At 34.9% G+C, this 22,675-nt stretch overlaps 1 protein-coding gene across 4 annotated transcripts in view; it reads left to right on the top strand.

Moving 5' to 3' along the window:
- Window positions 1-22,675, top strand: part of MBNL2 (muscleblind like splicing regulator 2) — a 166,817-nt gene that overhangs the window by 111,594 nt on the left and 32,548 nt on the right. For 2 of the 4 annotated variants that reach the window (XM_027854115.1, XM_027854116.1), the window contains exons 4-7: window positions 8,466-8,666; window positions 11,197-11,460; window positions 18,223-18,276; window positions 18,910-19,063. In XM_027854115.1, coding sequence (XP_027709916.1) covers window positions 8,466-8,666; window positions 11,197-11,460; window positions 18,223-18,276; window positions 18,910-19,063 — 673 coding nt within the window. The remainder of the gene's footprint in view (window positions 1-8,465; window positions 8,667-11,196; window positions 11,461-18,222; window positions 18,277-18,909; window positions 19,064-22,675) is intronic. The other 2 variants (XM_027854118.1, XM_027854119.1) reach the window with 1 other exon arrangement.

Genomic DNA, 22,675 nt, shown 5'->3' with positions numbered 1-22,675 from the left:
CCCTCATTGGTTTCCTTGAGAGCAGAGAGTGCCTTGTTGTCTTTCTGATATTTTTTTTTCTATCTTTTCTTTGTATCCCTAGCTTTTAGGCTCTTTTTTTGATCATGGCTTTCACATAGTCCAATAATTTTTAAATTCTCTCTCCTGGATCTATTTTCCAGGTCAGTTGTTTTTCCAATGAGATATTTCACATTGTTTTCTAATTTTTCATTATTTTGGATTTGTTTTTCAGTGTCTTGATTTCTCATAAAGTCACTAGCTTCCAATTGCTCTATTCTAATTTTTAAGGAAGTATTTTCTTCAGTGAGCTTTTGGACTTCCTTTTCCATTTGGCCAGTTTTGCTTTTTAGGGCATTCTTCTGCTCATTGGCTTTTTGGACCTCTTTTGCCATTTGGGTTAGGCTATTTTTTAAGGTGTTATTTTCTTCAGTATTTTTTGGGGACTCCTTTAGCAAGCTGTTGACTTGTTTTTCTTGATTTTCTTGCATCACTCTCAGTTTTTCCTCTACTTCTTTTACTTGCTTCTCAAAATCCCTTTTGAGCTCTTCCAAGGCCTGGGGCTGATTCATATTTTTCTTGGAGGCTTTGGATGTAGGAGCTTTGGCTTTGTTGTCTTCTTCTGGTTGTATGTTTTGATCTTCTTTGTCACCAAAGTAAGATAATATAGTCTGACTCTTTTTGTGCTGCTTACTCATGATCCCGGCCAATTACTTGAGTTTTAAACTCTTTGTTAAGGTAAGAATCTCCTTCCAATGTGGAGAATGGACTGTCCCAAGCTTTGGGGGTTTGTACAACTGTTTTCAGAGATACTTCTGGGGACCTGTAGATTTTCATTTCTTCCAGGGTGCTATGATAAGAGGCAAGGTGTTTCCTCTCCACCACCATAACAAGCTCCACCACGCCAGCACTCCTCCTCGCTCCAGGACCACCCCTCAGAACTGCAACCCAAATCCAAACACGGGCAAAGCCAGAGATTCCTGCCTCAGCACTGGCAAAGAGATCCCTGCAATCCCCCTCTGATCAGCCACTTGATTCCCCCTCAGTCTGTGGCCCGGAAGCTCAGGAAACAGTCGTTGCCCCAGGCCACACTCGGTACTTGCAGCTGAAACCTAGCTCCTCTCTCACCACAGGAACAGACTTTTCCTACTGACCTTCTAAGTTGTCTTTGGTGTTCATGGTTTGAAAAGTCTGGAAACTGCCACAGCTGCCTGCGATTCAGCCCTCTGAGGCCTGCTCCAGGGTCACTGCGGCCTGTGCGCCCACACGACACTGCGCTCCTCTCCCCGCCCAGCGCAATATACCTTTCTGATCAATCATCCAGGCTGTCTTTTGCTGGAAATTTGTTTCACTCTGTCTTTTTGTGGGTTCTGCTGCTTTAGAATTTGTTTAGAGCCATTTTTTATAGGTATTTGCAGGGGTTTGGGGAAAGAGCTCCAGCAAGTCACTGCTTTCCCTCCGCCATCTTGGCTCCACCCCCTACCCCTAGCTTTTAGTACAGCACCTGGCACTTAGTAGGTACTTAATAAAGGCTAATTGACTGATTTTATCAAGAATACTCTGGATTTTCATGTAGATAATTCTCACATTTTATATAGATAAGTAAGTGGGCATATGAGAACATTTATTTATGTTTTCTTAGTCACCTTTTTAGGGCATTAATATTATCCTTGTTTTTATTTTAAATTTTTTTGCATTCTTTCCCTCCTTGAGATATCTTTTAAACCAAACTTTTAGTGCTATAAAGATTGTGTTGCCTCCAGCAAGGATTTCCCTAGTATGTAGTTAGCCTGATTCAGCTGTTTATCCCAATTTCACTTTCCTAAATACTATTTCTACTTCCTTGTCTAGCATGTTGGGGACTGAGGTGTTTAGGTTAAAATGTGCTAGGTCCTATATTCTTGATTATGGAATAGATCATTATTTAATTGTGGAATGTCTGCACAAACCATGGTATGCGAATGTTATGGGATATTACTAGGACATAAAGAACAGCAAATGTAAAGAATTCATAGAAGTATGGAACGGCATACAAAAGTAATGCAACAGAAAGAAAATAGATCTAAAAGAACATAACTACAAAAAGTGTAAATATAGTCAATAGAGGCAAAAGACAAAACAAAACCAACTGCCCTCTTGTCATAGGTAAGGAATAATTTTGTTATCATACTAGGAAAGATAAAGGGCACCTTTACCTTTAACTTCCTGAAGTAGAAGACTGGCCATGTCACCCCACCTCTTCCACTAAACTCCAGTGGTTCCCTGTTCCCTCCAGGATCTAATATAAAATCCTCCATTTGGATTATAAAGCCCTCTGTAATCTGTCCTCTTCTTACCTATCCAGTTTTCTTACACTTTACTGCCCTGTCCTACCTCCGCCTACCAGGTACTCTGAAATCCAGTGACAATAGTTTTCTTGCTGTTCCTCTCGTGAGCCATTTCATCTCTCAAGAGTTTTTACTTGTTCTTTCCCATGCCTGGAATCCTCTCCTTCCTCTTCTCCACTTCCCAGCTTCCCAGGCTAGGAAGTTGAGTCTCAGCTAAAATCTCTCTGTTAACTAATTACTAAAGGCCAAAATAATAGGAACATCAATCATAATCACAGTATCAGGTAGTTTTACTTAACTGTTTTCAGGGAATGTATTTTGTTGTGAGGTGGTTTTTTTTGTTTGTTTTTGTTTTAATACATCTCTCAGTGACAAAGAAGAAATTCATGAAAGATTGTCCAGAATAAGAATAAAATTTATACATCTCATAAAGTAGTCATATCTGCATTTTCCCTAATCTAGGATATTGAAAAGATATATGTTAGTGACATAAATGATCATCACTCATATTGTTAACAAGTTCATAAACTTTTATCTTTTGATTAAACTTGACAGAAAAAAAAACGATAGATTTCTAAATACTTCAGTGTTTAGTTCAGATTCACTTCAGTGAAATCCATAGCAAAGAGATAGGCCTTACTATCTACTCTGGAAAAAGAAAATGAGTGTTTCCCAAATTATGACTTGGATACCATTAAATTGGGCCATAAATATTTATATCTTGAAAAAAAAGCATTATGGAATAATAATTAACTGAGCCTAGAATTGAATAGGATGAGGAATTAATTATATTTGGGATTTCAATAACTACAATATACCCGCTACTATAAAAGTCCATCAATTTAGTAACAGTATTTCTCAGTAATTTTTTATGTCTGCTTAACATAAGACAAAATGATCTCAGTATATTTAAATTATAACCAACCCAAAGGACAATGTAAAAGTTTATGTTGGGCCTAAGAAGGTTGTTGCATGTTGCTACTGACGACTGTGGTAAAAAGAGATACTCAAAAATATTACTGAAACTATGAGTTACTAAAAAAAGCAAGTGTTGAGAATGAAAGACAACAGATGGGCAGATTAAGTGGCACACTGGTACCCCAAAAATGCTAAAAAAGAATAAATAAAAATAAGAGAAAATATCAATTGCATTAGGTATATTATCTTTTAGAAATTTGTGGGAAATATGGGCAAGAATTACAAAGAATGAGAAAGTGTAGAAGTACTATAGAATGAATAATCATACCAGTGAAATCACAAGTGTTTCATAGTTATCACAATGAGGTATGTAATATGAATTACTGAGATAACTTTGGTGTGACTTTAAGCTAGAACAAAATTTCCTAAACCATAGTCTTCCAGTACATACACTAAAAAGATGGGGGATGGAAGTGAGAAAGCAAGGTTTGTTGTAGTTAAACAGTCAATAACCCCCAAAAAAGGGGCATGTGGGTGGGAATAATGGCATCGACTACCATTATTTCCTAGAGAGGTTTGACATAAAATAATGACCATATCAAGGAGGCCAGCAGAGCCCAAAAAACAAATAATTTCCTTGCTTAGTGGAGAAAAATGGCAGTCAATAGCAATATCATTTTAGAATACAATTTCACCTGGAGAACACTTTGGAAAAGAAGTATTACATCACAAAAACGGTTGAAGAGAAAATGAGCCTGTTGAGAGTGTGGTATGAACAACTAAGCCAACTTTTCATGAGAGAATTTGTGGATGAAACAGGAGAACAACAGGTGTATAATGGAACAGAAATGCTCACATTTTTAGCTGTATTTTCATGAGCAACAATAGTAGAACCACCACATTTGAACTACACTGCCTCGGTACCTAATATTACTGATACATAATATATGTGGGGAAGTGACAACGGCATTTAAGAAGATTGTGAAAAAAAAAAGATTAAGTGAAGACCTAATCAAAGGCTTTTTTTTTTTGAAGGAATCTACTGAAGGTAACAATTTTAAAAAACCTTCAAGAATTAATTCTCAAATCATGTTAAGAAGGGAAAGATTCCAAAAGAATGGCAAGCATCATGATTGGTGCTTTTACTTAAAAAAAAATGGGATTTGGACTAAATGACCTTAGAATTCCCTTAAAACACTGAGATTCTGTAATTCTTTTTACTTAGATAACAACCACCACATTATATGCCTGCTTTCATATCTTTGTAGAATCTCTGTGATAAAGTCCACACAACCGTCAGACGTATTCTTAATAAAACATGAGGTGAAAACAAGCCAATCTTCACAGATAATTCTCTATACTGGGCACCTCATTAAAGTCACATAATTGATTGAGTGGTGACTCTTTAAAGTTATTAAAAAGTCACCTGTTTAATAGAGAATATTAGACCCCAATGTGTTTAATTTTTATTAGAATTTATTAGAAAAATAGTTTATAAGATATATAGAAGATATAGATTTAGAAGCTATATAGAAGATAATTTATTTGATATAGAAGAACCATTCAGGTTTGAGGCTCTTTTCAGATAAGATATCTCTCATATGTATATTAAAATCATTCAAGACAGAGCTAGACTTCTAGCTTTCTAAAATTATCTCCTGGTTATTGGCATTGAGTAATGTTTGAAATAGGGAGATAAATTATGTACTATGAAGTATCCTATTGTAGAAAGATCACTAGATTTGAAGTCAGGAAGATCTGGGTTCAAATACATCTTCAAACATTTAGTTACACTGTGTCTCTGAACAAGTCATGTAACCTCTATGGGCCTCAGTTTTATCATCTGCCAAATGGAGATAATATCACCTGCTTCCTAGAGTGGTTCAGTCACTTGAGACAATATATGTAAAGTGCTTTACAAATCTGACAAAGCTACATCAAAGTCAACTCTTGCTAGATAGAAAGTTAACTTTGTTACCCCTTGATCTTTTCTTTTGAACAGTTTTTTTTTATTCTCCCTGTAATTTCATAAATATAGGGAGCTCCCACTGATCACCTTCCTCTACCAGTGCAGATTGCAATCTCCCCTGCAATTTACATTTTAGAGAGCTAACTGGGAGCACTGAAAAGTGAAGGGACTTGTCCAGGGTCACACTACCAGGACATCTGAGAAGTAGTACTTTCTGACTCAGAGTCTAGTCCTTTCTAATTCCATGCTGTCTCATGCTGCTTTTTAAGCAATAAAATAATGGAATTTATCTTAGCCTATTAATTTCTTTTGATAAATGAAATATGTTTTCTGAGGGGAAAATTGGTTTCATGGAATTTAATTGAAGGTATGTGTAATTTTTAAAATGTCATCAAGAGATTTGAGATGGTTCTATCCACAAACATTCAAGCATTTAGTTCTTTGGGCTTCTGCACTGACTCATACCCCTAAAGTGGACTAGCCTGGGATTGAGAATATTCTTTCTTAAAAATAAGATATAAAAATAGTTGAGAAGGAAAATCTTTATTCATTTACTGTAGAATTTGGTCATCAGCCAAAGGTTTTAAATTATACACTTAGAAAAAAGTAATATTTCATGAGCATTTTCACATATCATGCCCAGGAGGTTAAGGTCTTCTAGAGTTACATTTTTCACAAAAATTCCACCACTTTGCAGTCCACATTTATTCAAAGTGACTGAGATTTGTTTTTTTAATGAAACTAAATTATAGTTATGAGAGCTATAAAAAGCCAGTGAAAACCCATGGATGAGAAACATACATACACAAATACACTAAATTTTGAAGGGGGAAAAAAAGGAAATGAAAGAAGAACTAACCGCTATTTATTTCCCATGCTGAGAGACTATATAGGAACTTCTTCCCCAAGTAAATCTTATATCTGAATTTTAAAGATCTGGGAGATTCTTGTGAGAATGCTGAGGCAGCAGTGCTGACAAGTGTGGTTATAAGTAGCTCAGCCAGCACCTAGTTACTGCAGTAAAGACTTCTTCTGTCCTCATAGGAGTAAAACAAAAATCCTATCAAACAGCAAGGATCTGTTGTCTTCTATCAGACTCATTTGAAATGTTTGCCCAGGTAATTTGGTATTATTTAAAAAGAAAGATTTTTATCAACCCAGTCATATGAAAAGGAGCCCCCTACTATACAAAGGCTATCCTGATCAGTGTTCTCCCATTCCATGTATTAGCACTCTCTTCCTCTCTCAATAAATTTGTTATTTTGTATATTCTTTATATTTACTCAGTTGGTACAGGATGTTTCCCCCACTAGGATTTAATCTCCTGGAGTACAGAGACCTTGACCTTCATCCCTAACACCTAGTACAGTTCCTTCCACAGAACAGGAACTTAATAAATGTTGAATTGAATTAAATTGAATTGATAAAGTGAAACATTTATTAAGAAAATCTTAGGGACATCATTGAATGTTTTAACAGCAAGGCTTAAAAATTTATGTTTTTTTGTGAACTGCACATTATTCCCCTAAGGGTAGCAGATTCGCATTCCATTTTACAAATATTTAGGTGACACTTGAAAAAATTTACCACTCTTGATATTCTTTAAAGAAAATACAAACAAACTTTAGAGCATTGCTTCTCAACCAGCGTGCAACAAAGTAGTATGAGGGCTGTTTAATGGATAACATTCAGTTCATGATGTGCTCAGAGAGGATAACAAACCTTCCATGGCAGATAACATCTTCCTTCCCCACCTCCTATGCAAAGAAAGTGGCTGTATTCAAAGAAAGATGAATTGGAACTAAAAACACAGTCAATCAACAAACATTTATTAAAAGTCTACTATGTGGTAGGCAGTGGGCATACAGATTAAAAAGTGAAACAATCTCTGCTCTGAAGGAGCATACATTCTTTGTTGTAGTTCGGTCGTTTTCAATCATGTCCGACTCTTTGTGACCCCATTTGGAGTTTTCTTGGCAAAGATACTGGAGTGGTTTGTCATTGCCTTGGCCAGCTAATTTATAGATGAGGAAGCTGAGGGGAACACGGTGACCCTTGCCCAGGGTCACACAGCTAGTAAGCGTCTGCATCTTCCTGACTCCAGGCCCTGTGCTCTATTCACTATGCCACCTAGCTGCCCTTACATTTCTAAGGGAGAGATATGTACATACATAAGTAAATTCAAAATAGGGACTGAGGGCACCAGTGGGAGGCTTGGGTGAAGCTTTTTTATTGAAGGTGATGCTTGAGTGGCAACTTGAAAGAAAAGAGGGTTTCTTTGAGGTGGGTGCGAAGGAATGGAGAGGGAGCTTTGTGCCCAATTTTGGACAGAACATTAATGTAATACATTCATATAAAATTCATTATTATTATATTATTAATAATAAATATAATATTTATGTTGTGACATAAAATATAATAATAAATATAATAATTGTTATTGCATTAATATCATGCACATATATAATATACAAATAAATACAGAAAGTAAGTAAGCTGGTGAGCAGACTCAAAGTCATGCTATATGAAGATCAAGGTTTTCATGTTATCCTCTTTTGTGATTGGAAAAGATAAAATTATGTTAGATCAGGGGTGGGGAACAGGATGCTTATAAGGCAATGGACAGAAATCATTGAACATTTGTTGGGTATTTGTAGATTAGGACTCGGGCTTTGGGACAGATGACCTCACTAGGACTCAGTTGTCTCACCCCTAAAATGAGGGGGGATAGACAGATAATTTCTAACTGTAATTCTATTATATATTTATAATTCTTTGTTATAATTCCATGCAGGGGTACAATAGGCTAGCATCTTATAAGTAACTGAACATTCAACAATTTGAAATGCTGAGAAATTACAATGAAACTTACCTTTTTTCTTCTTCCTTTGCATAAGTAATAACTCCATTTCCTCCCTATTGTTGCATTTTCAGATTGTTCTCAGGTGTCTTTTTATACATTGAAGCTATTTTAAAGGGACATTTTTTTTTTACAGGAGGAGTCAATTGCACAGGTGCTATCTTGGATTTATTCTTCCCCAAACAACCCCCTCAGCAGAACTGTTTTATGCCCTTTAAAGCTGTTATTAAGTCCTGCTTAAAACAAGAGAAGTGAAAATATTCATCCAGTAGATTTATGAAATTGTATTCGGTTTTCATTTGCTAATTTTTTCAAATGGAAGTTTGGTGTTTTTTTTTTAATTTGTACAAAAAGGTATCAATTTCTTTTCTTATATGTTGTCTTCATTTCACAGCCTACGTTTCCTGTAGGTCCAGCACTAGGAACAAATGCAGCAATTAGTTTTGCTCCTTACTTAACACCTGTAACCCCTGGAGTTGGGCTAGTCCCTACTGAAATTCTACCCACCACACCTGTTATTGTTCCTGGAAGTCCACCTGTTACAGTCCCTGGCTCAGCTGCTACTCAGAAACTCCTCAGGACAGATAAACTCGAGGTACGTTCCTTAATGTTCATGATTAGAAGTGCATTTCTATACTAGTGAGTGCATAAAGAATAATAATTCAGGTCTAATGAAGCAACCTGCCCCCCCCAAAAAAGGCAGACTGGTTTATAGATATAAGTATTAAAAGGAATTGGACTGTGAGTTAAAATTTTAATAATAATGAAAACAAGACCCACAGTCCTTTGTTCAGTTTACATATGTTTCCTGTCATTGGATACATAGCAGTATTGTGCTTAGTATTTTTAAATAGGTGAATTGGAAATTTAATAAAAATATCTGTGGACTAGTAGATTTTTAAAAACTAATCTGCAAGGCTATTGTGAAATATGATTTTAAAATAATTTCAGCAGTCAATGCATAATTCTGTTGTTCTAACTCAAGGAAACCCCAACAAACACTTTGTTTATCGGGTTTCCATTTGAATCTAAGCTATAGAATTCATCCATTTATTTTATATTTTGCATTCCTTATTGTAGAATTGGTCGTGAGTATCAAATGTAAATATTACAGTAGATTTACTGAGGAATTCACTTAAATCTACTTCCAATTTTAGTTTCTGTATGCTCTTGTGTAAAGGTGCTTTGAAATTATGCTGTCCTTTGTATTAAATCATGAGAATATGTTCTTTCAACTTGTATTTGTTTGAGTTAAATACACGTTCGAGTATTTGCCCACTAAACTCTAGTGGCAATGAAATGTTGATGTATTTTAGAATCTAGACTTTCAGGCAGCCACTATTTAAATAAACATTGGAACCATGCTTCTTTTTCACTCATAGTATTAAGAACAAAGCATATACTTACCTTACCCATACACATCAACGCCCATTGTATATCATAAAATTTCTTCACACACGAAACAAAGGGCTTGAAAATGTTGTCCTGACATCATTATCTCCCACCCTGAACATCAACTCCAATCTTCAATATTTATCAAGCAGATAAAATATGCTAGACCTCACGAGCAGAATAAAATATGGGACAGATAGGACTGCCTTTGAAAAAAGTTTACAAAGAAAAGTTGTGAAAGACTAATGGGAAAAAAATTTTTTTAAGCCCCACATCTTTTTCAGTGAACAATTCTAACAACAACGAAAAATAATTGCCTTTCAAAAACTGCAAAATGTTTTGGGCTCCACCTACTGGCCTCACAAGACAATTGATGGTGAGCATTGTACAATAACAAGCAGATTAAAACTGCTGAGTCAAATCCAGGTGATGTGAATAAGCAGACCTTCCATAAATTTCTAATAGACAATAATAACATAATACAAAATAATTGAAATGGCTTTTGGCAAAGCAGGTTTTAGTTCATTTCAAGTAAGGAACAAAGTCTACAACAGTAAAGTATATTCACCCCTGATACTCTTAAATAGAAACACTTAATCAGTACAAAACATGACTAAAGAATGTGTTCTTTCCAGCTATGAAAAAATCTTTACATGTAATTTAGGGGAAAATCAAAATATTTTTTCCTTCATGTGTTACAAGCTGAAGACAGAATGTTAGCTAATATTCCTAGCAGGAAAGACCTACTGATACTTTTATAATGTGTTCAATTTACTCTTCAAACCAGTTAGCCCATTGTAGATGAAACTCTGAATTTCAGACAGATGTTTGATTTTTAGGAAGCTTGCATTTCATACCAAGAACTAAACTCAGTTAAACGCTTTCATACACCAACAAATGTGATTAAGGTACAAAACACTACTTTAACAAAATAACATTTAACCTTTAGAATTGAAATCTAAAGATAATTTAAAATTTTATTAGTCTTTTTTCTATGCTACTGATGTTACTACTAACAAGTTACTGAGAATTTTTTTTCTTAATTCTAAAGAAATTTTGCTTTATATAGTAAAATTGTGTTGAACCAGAATGCTTTAGAGATGACATGTTCTGGTTACTTGCAATTTTGAGATGAGAGTTTAGGGAAAAGCTCTTTTTATTTCAGTGCTTCCTGTTGGAAATATTTCTAAAACATATTAATCCACTTTCATGTCTCACCAAGTACACTATAGTGAGCATAACTGAATCTACCTCTGATGATTAAGGATCTGATAATTCATTATACTCATAATTGTAGACATCTATTATTATTAATAATTGCAGGAGTGACTTTTACCTTGGTAAGGGAAAAAGTAGCTTTATTCCCTCTTCCACTGATCCTTTTTATTATATGTAAGCTTGTAGGAACCCAGAGCAAACCATGGAAATGTGGGAAGGCAAAGAAGAGATCATACCTGGTTGTAGGTGAATTCTTTACTAGGACTCTGATCTCAGCCCATGTTCTTGTTATTTATCTCTTCATCCTAAAAGCAGAGCATAGTAAAATACTATGTTTAATTGAGGGTTGATTGGATAGTTGAATTCTAGTTAAATAAGGCTTTCTCATAAATGGAATGGAAGGAGCAACCATTAACAGGAGAAAAACCACACCATCCATCCTTTAAGAACATGTTGGCCATTCCACCCATGTGGTCCATCATCTTCAATTTCTCTTCTCTGCCACATGTTTTCAGGTGTGCAGGGAGTTCCAGAGAGGAAACTGTGCCCGAGGAGAGACTGACTGCCGCTTTGCTCATCCTTCAGACAGCACAATGATTGATACAAATGATAACACTGTAACCGTTTGTATGGATTACATAAAGGGTCGTTGCATGAGGGAGAAATGCAAATATTTCCACCCTCCTGCACACTTGCAGGCCAAAATCAAAGCTGCTCAGCACCAAGCCAACCAGGCTGCCGTCGCTGCTCAGGCAGCCGCTGCAGCAGCGACAGTGATGGTAAGTGAGCATCTCTCCCGCTTTGCCTTTTACCACCTTCCTCTTACCCAGCCGTGGTTCCCCTAACAGTAGGAATTTTCCATAGGCCACATTCCCTTTCTATTGCCCTTGAGGTAGCTAGGAAATTGGGAATGCTGCTATTATTTCTTCCCTACTATATTAGTTTCTTCAGTGTCTGCCCTTCCTTCGCTATTTCAGCACAATAGATAAACCCCTTGGGTGTAGAGAATTATTAAATACTTCCTGCTCTCCTCTTGGACTTTATTTCTTCACCTCCAGATTTAAATGTGTCAGTTTAGTTTCCTGGTAACAGGGAATGGAGGACATGGGATACAAGAATATTATCAAGCAATGTGTTGGGGAGGGATAATACAAATGCTGTGTTGAGAGCATTGGCTAATTACAAGTAAAGGGTTTGGGCCTTATATCTTCAGAGTGGGAAACAAAAAGCAATTGAAGTTAATGAGCTTCCTTGAGTAGCAATGTTAGAAACAAAGTTGGACAAAACAAGGCAGACATTTAAGGCCTTTTCTTGAAATTTCTGCTGCTCTTACCTGCTTGAGCATAGCAGTTCCAAATTCATTTCCATTGGTATAAGAATTCTGGTCTACAATAGGCAATTATTTCCCTTTTAAATACATTTCATATTAATTACCTACCAGCACTTAATAAAGTAACCCATCAAAATGGCACAATTCTGTGATTTTTGGTAAACTTATTAAGATATGGAGGTGTAATTTATCTATCTCTTGTCCTTGTTTTGTCCTTCAGGCCTCTTTCAAAGGGTTGCTATTTTTCATGTCATCCTCATTCTCATTTCTCTCTCCCTCATCATTTCCTCTGAACTTCATATCTTCCTAAATGCATCTGTATCAATGGAGCCATGTTAAAAAATACAATATAACATTATTTCATAATATAGAAAAACTTAATGTTTCTCTTTTGTCATATTAATACTTTTGGAACTGGCTTTATAAAAGGAACTTTTGTAAAGAGCTTTATAAACAAATTTAATTAGTTAATTATTAAGTAGTTAATTATTTCCACATATGAAAGGACTTTTTCTTTAGAGTAAATAACATTTTGCAACATTTTATATACTTACTACATTTTTTCAAAGTGAAAAATTCTTTAGTTTCCTCTTAATATCTTGTGAGAAATGTCTTTTAATTATGTTTTTGTTCAATACATAAGCAATTCTAGGTTACAAATAGGCATATTAATAACTGACAGATGTATAGTGTTTTCCTTATGAAAACACTCTATGAGGTAGATAGCATAAATACTATTTTCTCTCATTTAGAGATAAGGAAAGTCACTTAAAATTATGTAGAAAGTTATTTTGGAATGCCTAACATGTTTTCCAATAGAAATAAATTGAAAAATGATGGCTAGGTTCCCAGACTACCCCACAAAACTATATTCAGCCCATAATGTAGCTAACTATGGTATTAATAAATTTAAGTTTCCATAAACCTTCCTGAGCTTCAAACACTGAGCTCAGTTTACATGCCCAGGTGACAAGGCCATGATGGTAGCAGTTCACAACCTAGCTGTGGGGAATATGTTCATATCACCGACATAGATCCAGGAAAGTTTTTGCAGTAAATGAAGCACTAATTACTATAGTTTCTTATAATTTCTTCCCAATATTATGGGAACTATCACTGTCTACTTAAAAGCAACCCCCCAAAATGGTCTTACTGAAAGAGAAGCCACATACCCTCTCTAACAAGGATATGTAAAATACTGCAGTTGTCATGTCTATTTAGCTGAAGTCAACTGCAAGTTGCAAGAATCATCATGGATTCAGTTGGGTAAATCAACATGGTTCTGTTCTAACACTAACACAGCCAGTGTACTAGAGACATACTCTTCTATTTCTTGATATGAAAATATGAATGTGAATTGTGACTTTTATGATTAATATAGCCAGATGATATCAATGATCCCGTCACCTAGGTAAGATATACTACTGCCTGGGAAGTAAATTAACTAAGGAACAAATGTGCAGACATTTGGAGTTAAAATGTAAGTTTTTTTCAGCTCAAAAAATGACTATAAAAGAATTTGAAATTTCTAGCCCAGAAAAGGGGAAATCTATTCAACAAAGCATTATCCAGTGTCCACCAAAGGCCAGGAACTGTGCTAAGTGCCAGAGATATAGTGCTTATATTTTTATTGCTCCTTTTGTACCTCTTGAACTATGACAATCAAAGATAATTCATTTCCCTCCATAAAAGTTTTTTTTTTAATCTGGAAAGTTAATAGGAGATAATTTTCCTGGGTAATTATAATACAAAAATTATCTGATTTTTCATTCAAATCAATTTTATTAACATATTAAAAATAAAGTGACATGATGAAAATGTAGTGTCATAAGCATTTTTTAAAACCCTTGCATCTGTTATACACATTTCAATTGTTCACGAAAAACATGTAGAAACTGAGTACAGTTGGCCACTTTCCCACCTTTTTTTTTTTTTCAAAGTTGAAATCTGACATTCTTTTCAACCTTGCCAGGACTTGTTTGGCCTCCAAACTTTGTTCTCTTGTCCTTTGTCTCCTGGTCAGACCCTGTATAGGCCTTCAGTTTTCCTGTCCTGGCCCTTAGCCCTAATTCTGAACACAGAATCCTAACAAAACTTTATACTAGCAACCTATCATATTCTATTCATGAGAAGAAACTGGAGAGATCTAAAGCTAAGCACAGGATAAATTTTAGGGCATGGACAATTAGATCTAAGAAAGGTCAGAATAAATGAAATTGTGTAATCCATTGGTTCTCAAAGTATAGTACAGATATGTGGGAGTCTCCAAGACCCTTTCAGCAGATCTAAGAGGTCAAAATGCTTTTCGTAATGACACTAAGATTTTTAAATGTCTAATATAGCAAATATTAATAGATTTAAGTCCAGGGTTGTGCTGGAGCTAACTCAAACTGGCCCACTCTTCCATTGATGTATATCAAAAGTGATATAGGCAGGTGTTAGGTTTGAGATGCAAATGAATTTCAGACAATGAAATGTTTTTACCAAAGAAGGTAAGGAGATACAAAGATATTTAAAATAGGGTCTTACTGGAATAACTTGGATGTCATTTTATATGAATTAGACACATAAGATCATTTCTAGTCCTATGATTCTAGGTTATGTACAGAAAAAAAAATTGACCCCAATTAAATTAAGTGGGAAAACCTTAACTTTCCAGTATCAATCATGACCAAGAAAGGATTTTAAATTGCCTTTTCCTTCAGCTGATGCCTTCCTTTATCTCTTTTTTCTCTTATTTTAGAGGGGTCATCTACTATTTTGGCTGTTTGAAGAAGGAATGCATTATAAAAACAGATGTAACTGACAACTCTGACTAAAGAGAAACAGGCAGCCTTTGGGTCTTTGTGCAATTAGGTCTCTAACAACTCAGCAAAGATTCCTTTCAGAAACAATAGTACTGTAGTGACAGCACATTCCTTTAGCCAAAGCCTTTATTAGTTTGAAAAGCAGCAATATGTGTCAGGTCTGGCTGGAGTTTGTGATAACATGGTCCCTATGATGCTATGAATTTAGAGAATTAAGTTGAGTTTTCTATCAGCAAAGCTAATTCTGGGGCGACTTATGCATTACAATCTTATTCAAACCCTTTATAAGCAGCAGAAAATATTTCAGTGATAAGAAGCAGGAAGGCTTAGCAAATGAGGGCCTGGCCTGGGTTCAAGCCTTTGGTACATACTAGCTGGTTGATCATAGGCAAGTCACTTGACCTTGAGTTGTCCCAGGCTGCTCTCTAAGACTGTAAATTGCAGAATGATTGCAGATTATCTGAATTGGTATAGAGAGTTCCCTAAAGTAGAAATCTCTTAACACCAATAAAATCAAAGATCTGGACCAATTCAATCTAGGTCAGATAGCAGAAGGTGGCACGGTTGAGTGGCATGCTTAAGAGAACCCAAAATGGGGCTGAGGAATTCACTGTCTCACTAACAGTTGTACAGGGAAGGCTTAGTGGACAACATAGGATGGTTCAACATGGCAAGAAAAGTTTGTCTGGGCAGAAACAATGAAAAAAGGCTAGATAATTCAGAATAATTCAACTCATTTATTAAGTACTACTTATGTGCTAGGCCCTGGGGAAAAACCAAATAAGTCACATGGCCCAGCACCAACCTTCAAGGAGTATAGTATCTAATAAGGAGGATTAGATGGAAACACATACCTAAAACGCACACTATAATGTGATAAGTACAAAGAAGGAGTCTATGCAAAGTTCTATAAAATATTTGAGAAAGTAGAGATCATTTACAGAGTTGGAATAAGAAAGGAAAGACAACTTTCAGGGGAAGGTTTCGTGGAGTTCAGGGTTGAGGGAGAGGGTAGCATCTAAGAATTTTAACAACGGGGGACTTCATTCTAGAAAAGTCTCTTTTAGGAACCCTGAGGCTGAGTGAAGGGGTTAATTTTGCTGCATAGAAAATTAGAACTACTAGAAGACTCACAATAGTCCAAAAAATAGGCAAATGATGATTCTAAGGCCATTGAATAGGCAATTATGGTGTGGCATACCATCATTTCCAACTCTACATACTTCTTTCTTTTTGTTTTCTTTCTTCCTTTGTTTCTTCTTTTCTTCTCCCTGGTTTTTATTTTTTTAATTCCTTGCCTGTATGATAGGTCTACCAAGGACACCAGTAGTTCCCATAGGCTTTATTGAGCCCGCTGGTACTTTGGTGCTAAAATAAGAGTAAAATAATCAGAACTTAAGTTACGCTCTAGTACATGACAAAAATGAACTTGGAGAATATGATGTTACTTGAAATACAAAGATAATTGAGGCTTAGGTGCATTAGATTATCAAGTTCATTTTAGTTCCCTTTAGAAAAAAAGGATGTGTACTTCTGTAATTATCATTGATTAAACTTTTTTTTTTTTAATGTCATTCTGTTAAGAGAGAAATAAGCCTCAGTGTTTAAACAAACGAGACAGAAGCAATATGACAATGTACTAACTTCTCTGGAAGGAATTCACCCTTGTAGCCAGTGTTCATTTCTTAAAGCAGAAGCCATGGTTCATCAATAGTGGCAGCCATTGATTCTAATGTATACCTTCTACCCAGATTCCCTTTTTTTTTTCATCTCTCATTTGAACTTCTTCTATATCCATTCTTCTTCCCAGGTCTTCTTGTTAGCACTCAGTCATCCTGAATATCTTTTTCTTCATCAAACATTCCCTGTCTCCTAATTTCCTTGGGGGCTTCCCTGCTTTGACCATCTCAGCTCTTTTCTCTCTCTCTTTCTCTCCCTATTCCATATTTTTTAATCAGAATTTTCAAATGTTGGTGAGTGACACTTTATTTATGGAGGAAAATGTGGCCCATCATATGTCTCAATTCGGTGTTACTGTCTGACTGCTTTTTCATATTTTATTTATTTTCTGTCTGCTCTTCCACATCTGGAGTTTAGAATAAATCCAACATAAATATGAATTCCTTAACTAAACATGAGGGGCTTACCTATTGTGCTGCACAAAAAAAAGGATTTTTTTTTTTTGTTTCATTTATGGCAATTCCTTCGATCCTATGTATTTTCACAGAATGCTATTATGCTACTATGGATCTTTGTAAAAACTAGAAAATATTAGCAAAATTTTCTGTTGTGATCTAATCAGATCAACCTTTGTTTTCATTTCAGCCCCTTAAATGCAAATATTGGCAACAAAGTATGGTTATGTGCTAAATATGTTATTTGGTTTAAGCATTTTAACAAGTTTGCTATTTTTAGCTGTTATTCCTTTTCTAACCATCAGTTCCATGCTCTTTCTTACTAACTCAGTCACTGATCTTTCTAAGTATACATATAAATTTACTGAATATAGATGAGTATGATAGCTCAGAAAAATTTATATTGCTAAAATAAAAAGTGTCATTTTCTCAGTATATTGCGGTAAGTGAAAAACACCTAAGCCACAATTCCAAATGTAGTAGATAATATCGAATGGATGATAAGTTAGTCAACAGACATAAAATTTTAGTGTGAAATTGGGAAAAATGAGAAACAAACTTTAATTCCAAAACTTGCTAAAATCAGAAAGGTACTACACACTGCCAGGTCCACAATGGCAAAGTAAAATAGAGAACTGAGGCAATTATCCACATAATTCAGCCAAAGAAAAAGAATGTCCCAAACACTTTTGCCTAAATTATTTGGTGTTTGTTATTTTTTTTTTGCCTGAATTTTTTTGTCCCAGTTTGTCACTTCACTTTGCTACGGTAGATTTGGTATGAAATGTAATATTATCCAACTTGGGCTGCAAACAACAATTATTAGATTATTTTTGACTTGACAACTAACTTATCAGAAGTTCTTCTAAACCAACCCCATGTAATCTCTAAGATTTTTGCATTTCTGTGAAGCAATATAAAAATGCTTATGGTGTGTATGCAAGCTGCTATTTTAATTAACTTTCCTGAATTTCAAACATCTATATCTTACTCTCTTATATGCTTTTAACTAAGGTATAGTAGATGCATTTTTGCTTTGATACTAATTCAAGGTGTAATATTCATTTCTTTAGAGAACATTTTTGTTGTTGTGCATGCCTAGTGTTTTGTATGTTGTATATTGCATTCAGAATATTTTTTTCCTTCTCACCTATCCACAATGCAATGCCGTTCCCATGATGCACCTCTGCTTGCTGTTTACCTGTATGTTAATTCGCTTGAATCCCATTGGCCCACTGCCATCATGTGCTCGCTGCCTGTTATTAAAAGACTCAGTCGACTGCCAAAGCAATGAAGCGACCTCTCGAAGCAACTGTAGACCTGGTACTTTGACCTTTCACCTTTCGCTTTGCATGTAGCTTTTCAGAAAACCAACTGAGATTTGTATTGCTTTTTGTTTTAACATCAGTTGAAAACAGTCATTATTATTAATTTATGGAAATATCCAATTTAGTGTTTAGCCATCTCATTTTTCATATGTAATAAATGTAAGAGAATCATTTAATCCTAACATGTTTTAATACTGTTTCTAAAAGTTTTGAAGCAAGTTTCAATGATTTGGTAAAAGAAAGTTCTCATTAAAATCCTTATTAACTTTTAAGCTCCAAATATTTTCTTGTAGTTAGGGAAAAAAAGTACTAGGTATTAATAATACAAGTGCCTTTTTCCTTTAGAATAGTTTAACTCATTCTTAAAGCAGATGCCATTTTTGTTGCTTGATAGTTTCCTTTTCCATAGTTGTGGTGCTACAGTCTTAGGTTAATGAAATCATGCTTTTGCCCTCAATAACAAAACCTCACTCATTGTACATCGCTGCTGTTTGAATTAAGGTGCATGGCAAAGGCATCTCTTTAGCTGTCAATTTTTTAAAGTATGTTGCAATACTTTATCTCTGTGTAGACTGGGCATGTTTTTACTTTAAGTTCTACAAGTCTTATCAAAATTCCTTATTTATAGGCCTTTCCTCCCGGTGCTCTTCACCCTTTACCAAAGAGACAAGCACTTGAAAAAAGCAACGGTGCCAGCGCCGTCTTTAATCCCAGCGTCTTGCACTGTCAGCAGGCACTCGCCCATGCGCAGTTGCAGCAACACACGGCATTTATTCCTACAGGTATGTTCCACTTAATATTTTAGAAAAAAGCCACCAGTTTTAATATGCTTCTGGTAATTCACTCTCTTTTTTTCATTTCTTTAAGCTATTTGGTGACGCCTCCTCTACTTTTAAAGGTACAGCACGGACTGAAACGTGGATGTAGAAGGATTTATGTTAATTTGAATTTCATCCAAAACCTGTTATGATTCTAAAGCCAAATAGTTTAGATAATTAAGTACGAGATTTGATCCTTAAGATAAATGATAAAAAAAACCAACCAGATCTCCTGTTTTTCTGTATTTACAGACTGAATATTGCTAATATGAACATATCCTTTTAATATGGAACATTTCCAAATGAACCCAAGATTTATTATTAATGTCTTCTGTGTGTGTATATATATAATATGTATATGTGTATATACATATATATGTATAACAAATATGGAATACTAACCTCAGTCTTTTCCTAGAGAGTATATTCAAAAGACAGGCAATGTAATTTAAGGAAAATCTTCCAATCATATTGTCCTTGTCTATACCTTTCTCCATCTCCATCAATATCAAATTTACAAAGACCTTAATTTTGCTTAGTGCCAAGTCACTCCCTGGTAACATGTGAGATGCTTCAGCGTATTGACTCTTTCTGGCTACTCGAGGGTCATTTCCATTAACTGTAGGATTCTACTGGTAAATCATCTAGTTCTAGCCTCTCATTTCTCAGATAAGGTAAATGAGGCTTCCAAAGGACACATTCTAAGTCAGCAGTGGACCCGGAATTGGAACCCAAGTTTTCCAACTCCTGGTTCAACTCTCATTCTGTTACATGCTGTTGTCTTTATATAGTATAGTGTATGGCACCAACTATGGGTAGAAATCAGTTAATGAATGTTTAGTTTATATAATACCAAACAATCAGTTTGATGGATTTTTCTTTTACTTAATTAGCTGGGGTTTTTTTTTTTCACACCATAGGCCAAATTGACCTGTTGTTTCTATATCATAGTATAACTATTTCCAGGGAATGGCTTAGGCCCTGGGGAGCAGAAAGTATATTGAGGTTGTTTTTTTTTAATTATGTTTTTTCAGGTGGGGATGGGGGTGATAGTGATGGTGTTAGTATTTCAACATTATTTAATCTTGTTAAAGGAAACAAATAAATTTAAGCTAGTTTATTTACTATAAAAAACCAATGAAGTCAAACATTTTAAATGACATATTAGAGTGGCTAATCTTTTTAAGAATTTTTTTTCAGCTCCTTATATGTATGGTAAGCATGTCAGTCTAAGAAGTTTTATTTAATAGTCTTTCCTGACATTTTGTTATTATGTGTATACTCTGGCATGTGTTTATTAATCTTTTAAAAAACATTTTTAAAGTTGTAATAAGTATATGAATTAAGCAAGTGAAAGGATTCATAGTGCTCTGCTTTCTTGGTTTAGAGTTTTGTATTTTTTTTAAAACTAGAAATCATGCTCCCACAAAATGCACTTTCCCATGTTGGAAATCACTACTACTGTTAAGGCTTCACTAGTACCATGGCAATTAAAGCTCAATTTGATTATATTCTGGTACATTTATATAACATTTGTATTTCTATATACAAAATTATTAGTCACTATGGCTAATGTAATTCAATCGCATTATTCCAAGTTAGGCTTAGCACAAGGTTCTCTGAGATAATCAGCTATTTCGGAATTTCCGCAGGCATCTCCTAATGTTAGGTTGATGAGATTTCCACAACCAGTCCCCTGACTATGATAAGTTTGGGCAACAGCATGGTATAACAGAAAGAGAGACAAATCTGGGTTTTGTTCTTGGCTCTGCCACTAATTCTTGGGGTCACCGGGAGCCAGTCATCTCACTTCTGTGCCACACCTCTCAGGTTTCTCATTTGGAAAACAAGTGGGTTGGACGAAATGACCTCTAAGGTTCCTTCTAACTCTAAAATTCTGTGATTCTGAAAAACAGGTAGAAAATAACACAAAAATGTGGGAAAGTTCATCAAACCCAGTTCAAACCTTGCAATTGCCTATGAATCCCAAGAGCTCTGCTGAACAATGGAACTTAGATAACTTGTGATTCGTTTTATCACCTTTAACACTAACACTTAACATCCGTCCATAATAACTGTTTCATTTAATCATAGAAAAAAATCTCTCATTTAGAAATACTTCACTTAGAAATCATTTAGATATTTTCCAATCAAGAAAACACATCATTCCTATATGCCATGTACAATTTCTTGATTTTTATTTATGGAAGAATATTAAATAATTAAGGAAACATAAAATGTTGCTGGGGCTGTGTACTGTTGCCCCCTATTGGATGAATTAATCACTCACGTTTGTATAGGAAAGCTTCGTGTGCATTTTGACTGTGGGAGATTAATTATAAACCACATATTTCTGTGAAATTTGGAGTGGCCAAAGATGTGTCAGAAGTGCTTTCATTGATATTCATATTGTAATTTTTTTTAAATATGCAAGAATGTAAGTCTTTGCAGAGAAACTTATAGAAACATTTGTGAAATGCAATGCATGAAAGAGTTCTTCATCTCAAATACTACTTTGTTTCCTGAAGTTTTATGATGCTTGTACATGTTCTCCATATATGTTTGAAAAAAAATGAATCTGAAAAGAAATGAGCAAAACCCTTTTTTGCCTTTGCATGCCAATTTCAGGAAATACTACGCTCACTTTACTTCTGGCTAGTTTCAGATATTGCTTTAACTTTGTATAAAGAACATTTCCAAAAATCCATGATAATAATAAAATTATTGTTATTATTGTTGTTTTAAATCACACAATTCAAATGATTACTTTAAATCATTTTTTTTATTTTGCTGCTTGATGGATGATGGTCTTTTTGCTTTAAACTGGCAGAATTTGTTTTTTTTTCTCCCTCTAATTTTTTTTATGTTTAGAATATTTTATAAAAGGAAAAAAGGAGCAACATATATCCATATAGAGGTTATCCTTTATTGTAAGGTCATTCATAGTAAAGTTTTTGATGAGTTACTGAAATCAGCACCACTGAAACAGGGTAACTTTCATGCAAGATATAACAGTGTTGTCTAATAGTGGTGTGGACACCACCAATACCTTGCAAGACTGGGAACTCCTGTTAAAAAGCTAATGTGAAACAGACACAGTCCTCATTGGTGCCCCCAACGTATTAATAGTAGGTAACTTTTCCTCTTTAAATTTAACCCAGTGGTTATCATTCTTTTTTTTTGCTATTAGGAAAGTGATAAAATATATATACACATCTACAAAAATAGCAGCATAACAAGTCTTGTCATCTCTGATGGTTTATTCTGAATTGCTGAAAGTGTTTTTGCAGACATTATCTCATTATTTCTCACTATATTTCACTATAGTCAGTGGCAGGCGTCATTACACTCATTTTGCAGATGGGAGAACTGAGTACATAAAATATTAAATAAATAATATAGTTATCCAGATAATTTACACACATATACACAAACCTCTTTGGTGAAAATATCCATGCAAAAGATGTTTCTAACATTTTTTTTCTCTCCTGAATATAATACATCAGTGTATCATGTTGGCAATAAAAGAGGTCACCTACCCATTTCATTTCATTAAATGCTATGTAGATAGGTGAT

This window comes from Vombatus ursinus, unplaced genomic scaffold (genome assembly GCF_900497805.2).
Source record: "Vombatus ursinus unplaced genomic scaffold, bare-nosed wombat genome assembly UNPS02010304.1, whole genome shotgun sequence".
NCBI classification, from domain to species: domain Eukaryota; kingdom Metazoa; phylum Chordata; class Mammalia; order Diprotodontia; family Vombatidae; genus Vombatus; species Vombatus ursinus.
The sequence above is the reverse complement of the archived record's forward strand: the minus strand, read 5'-3'. Positions and strand labels throughout refer to the sequence as shown.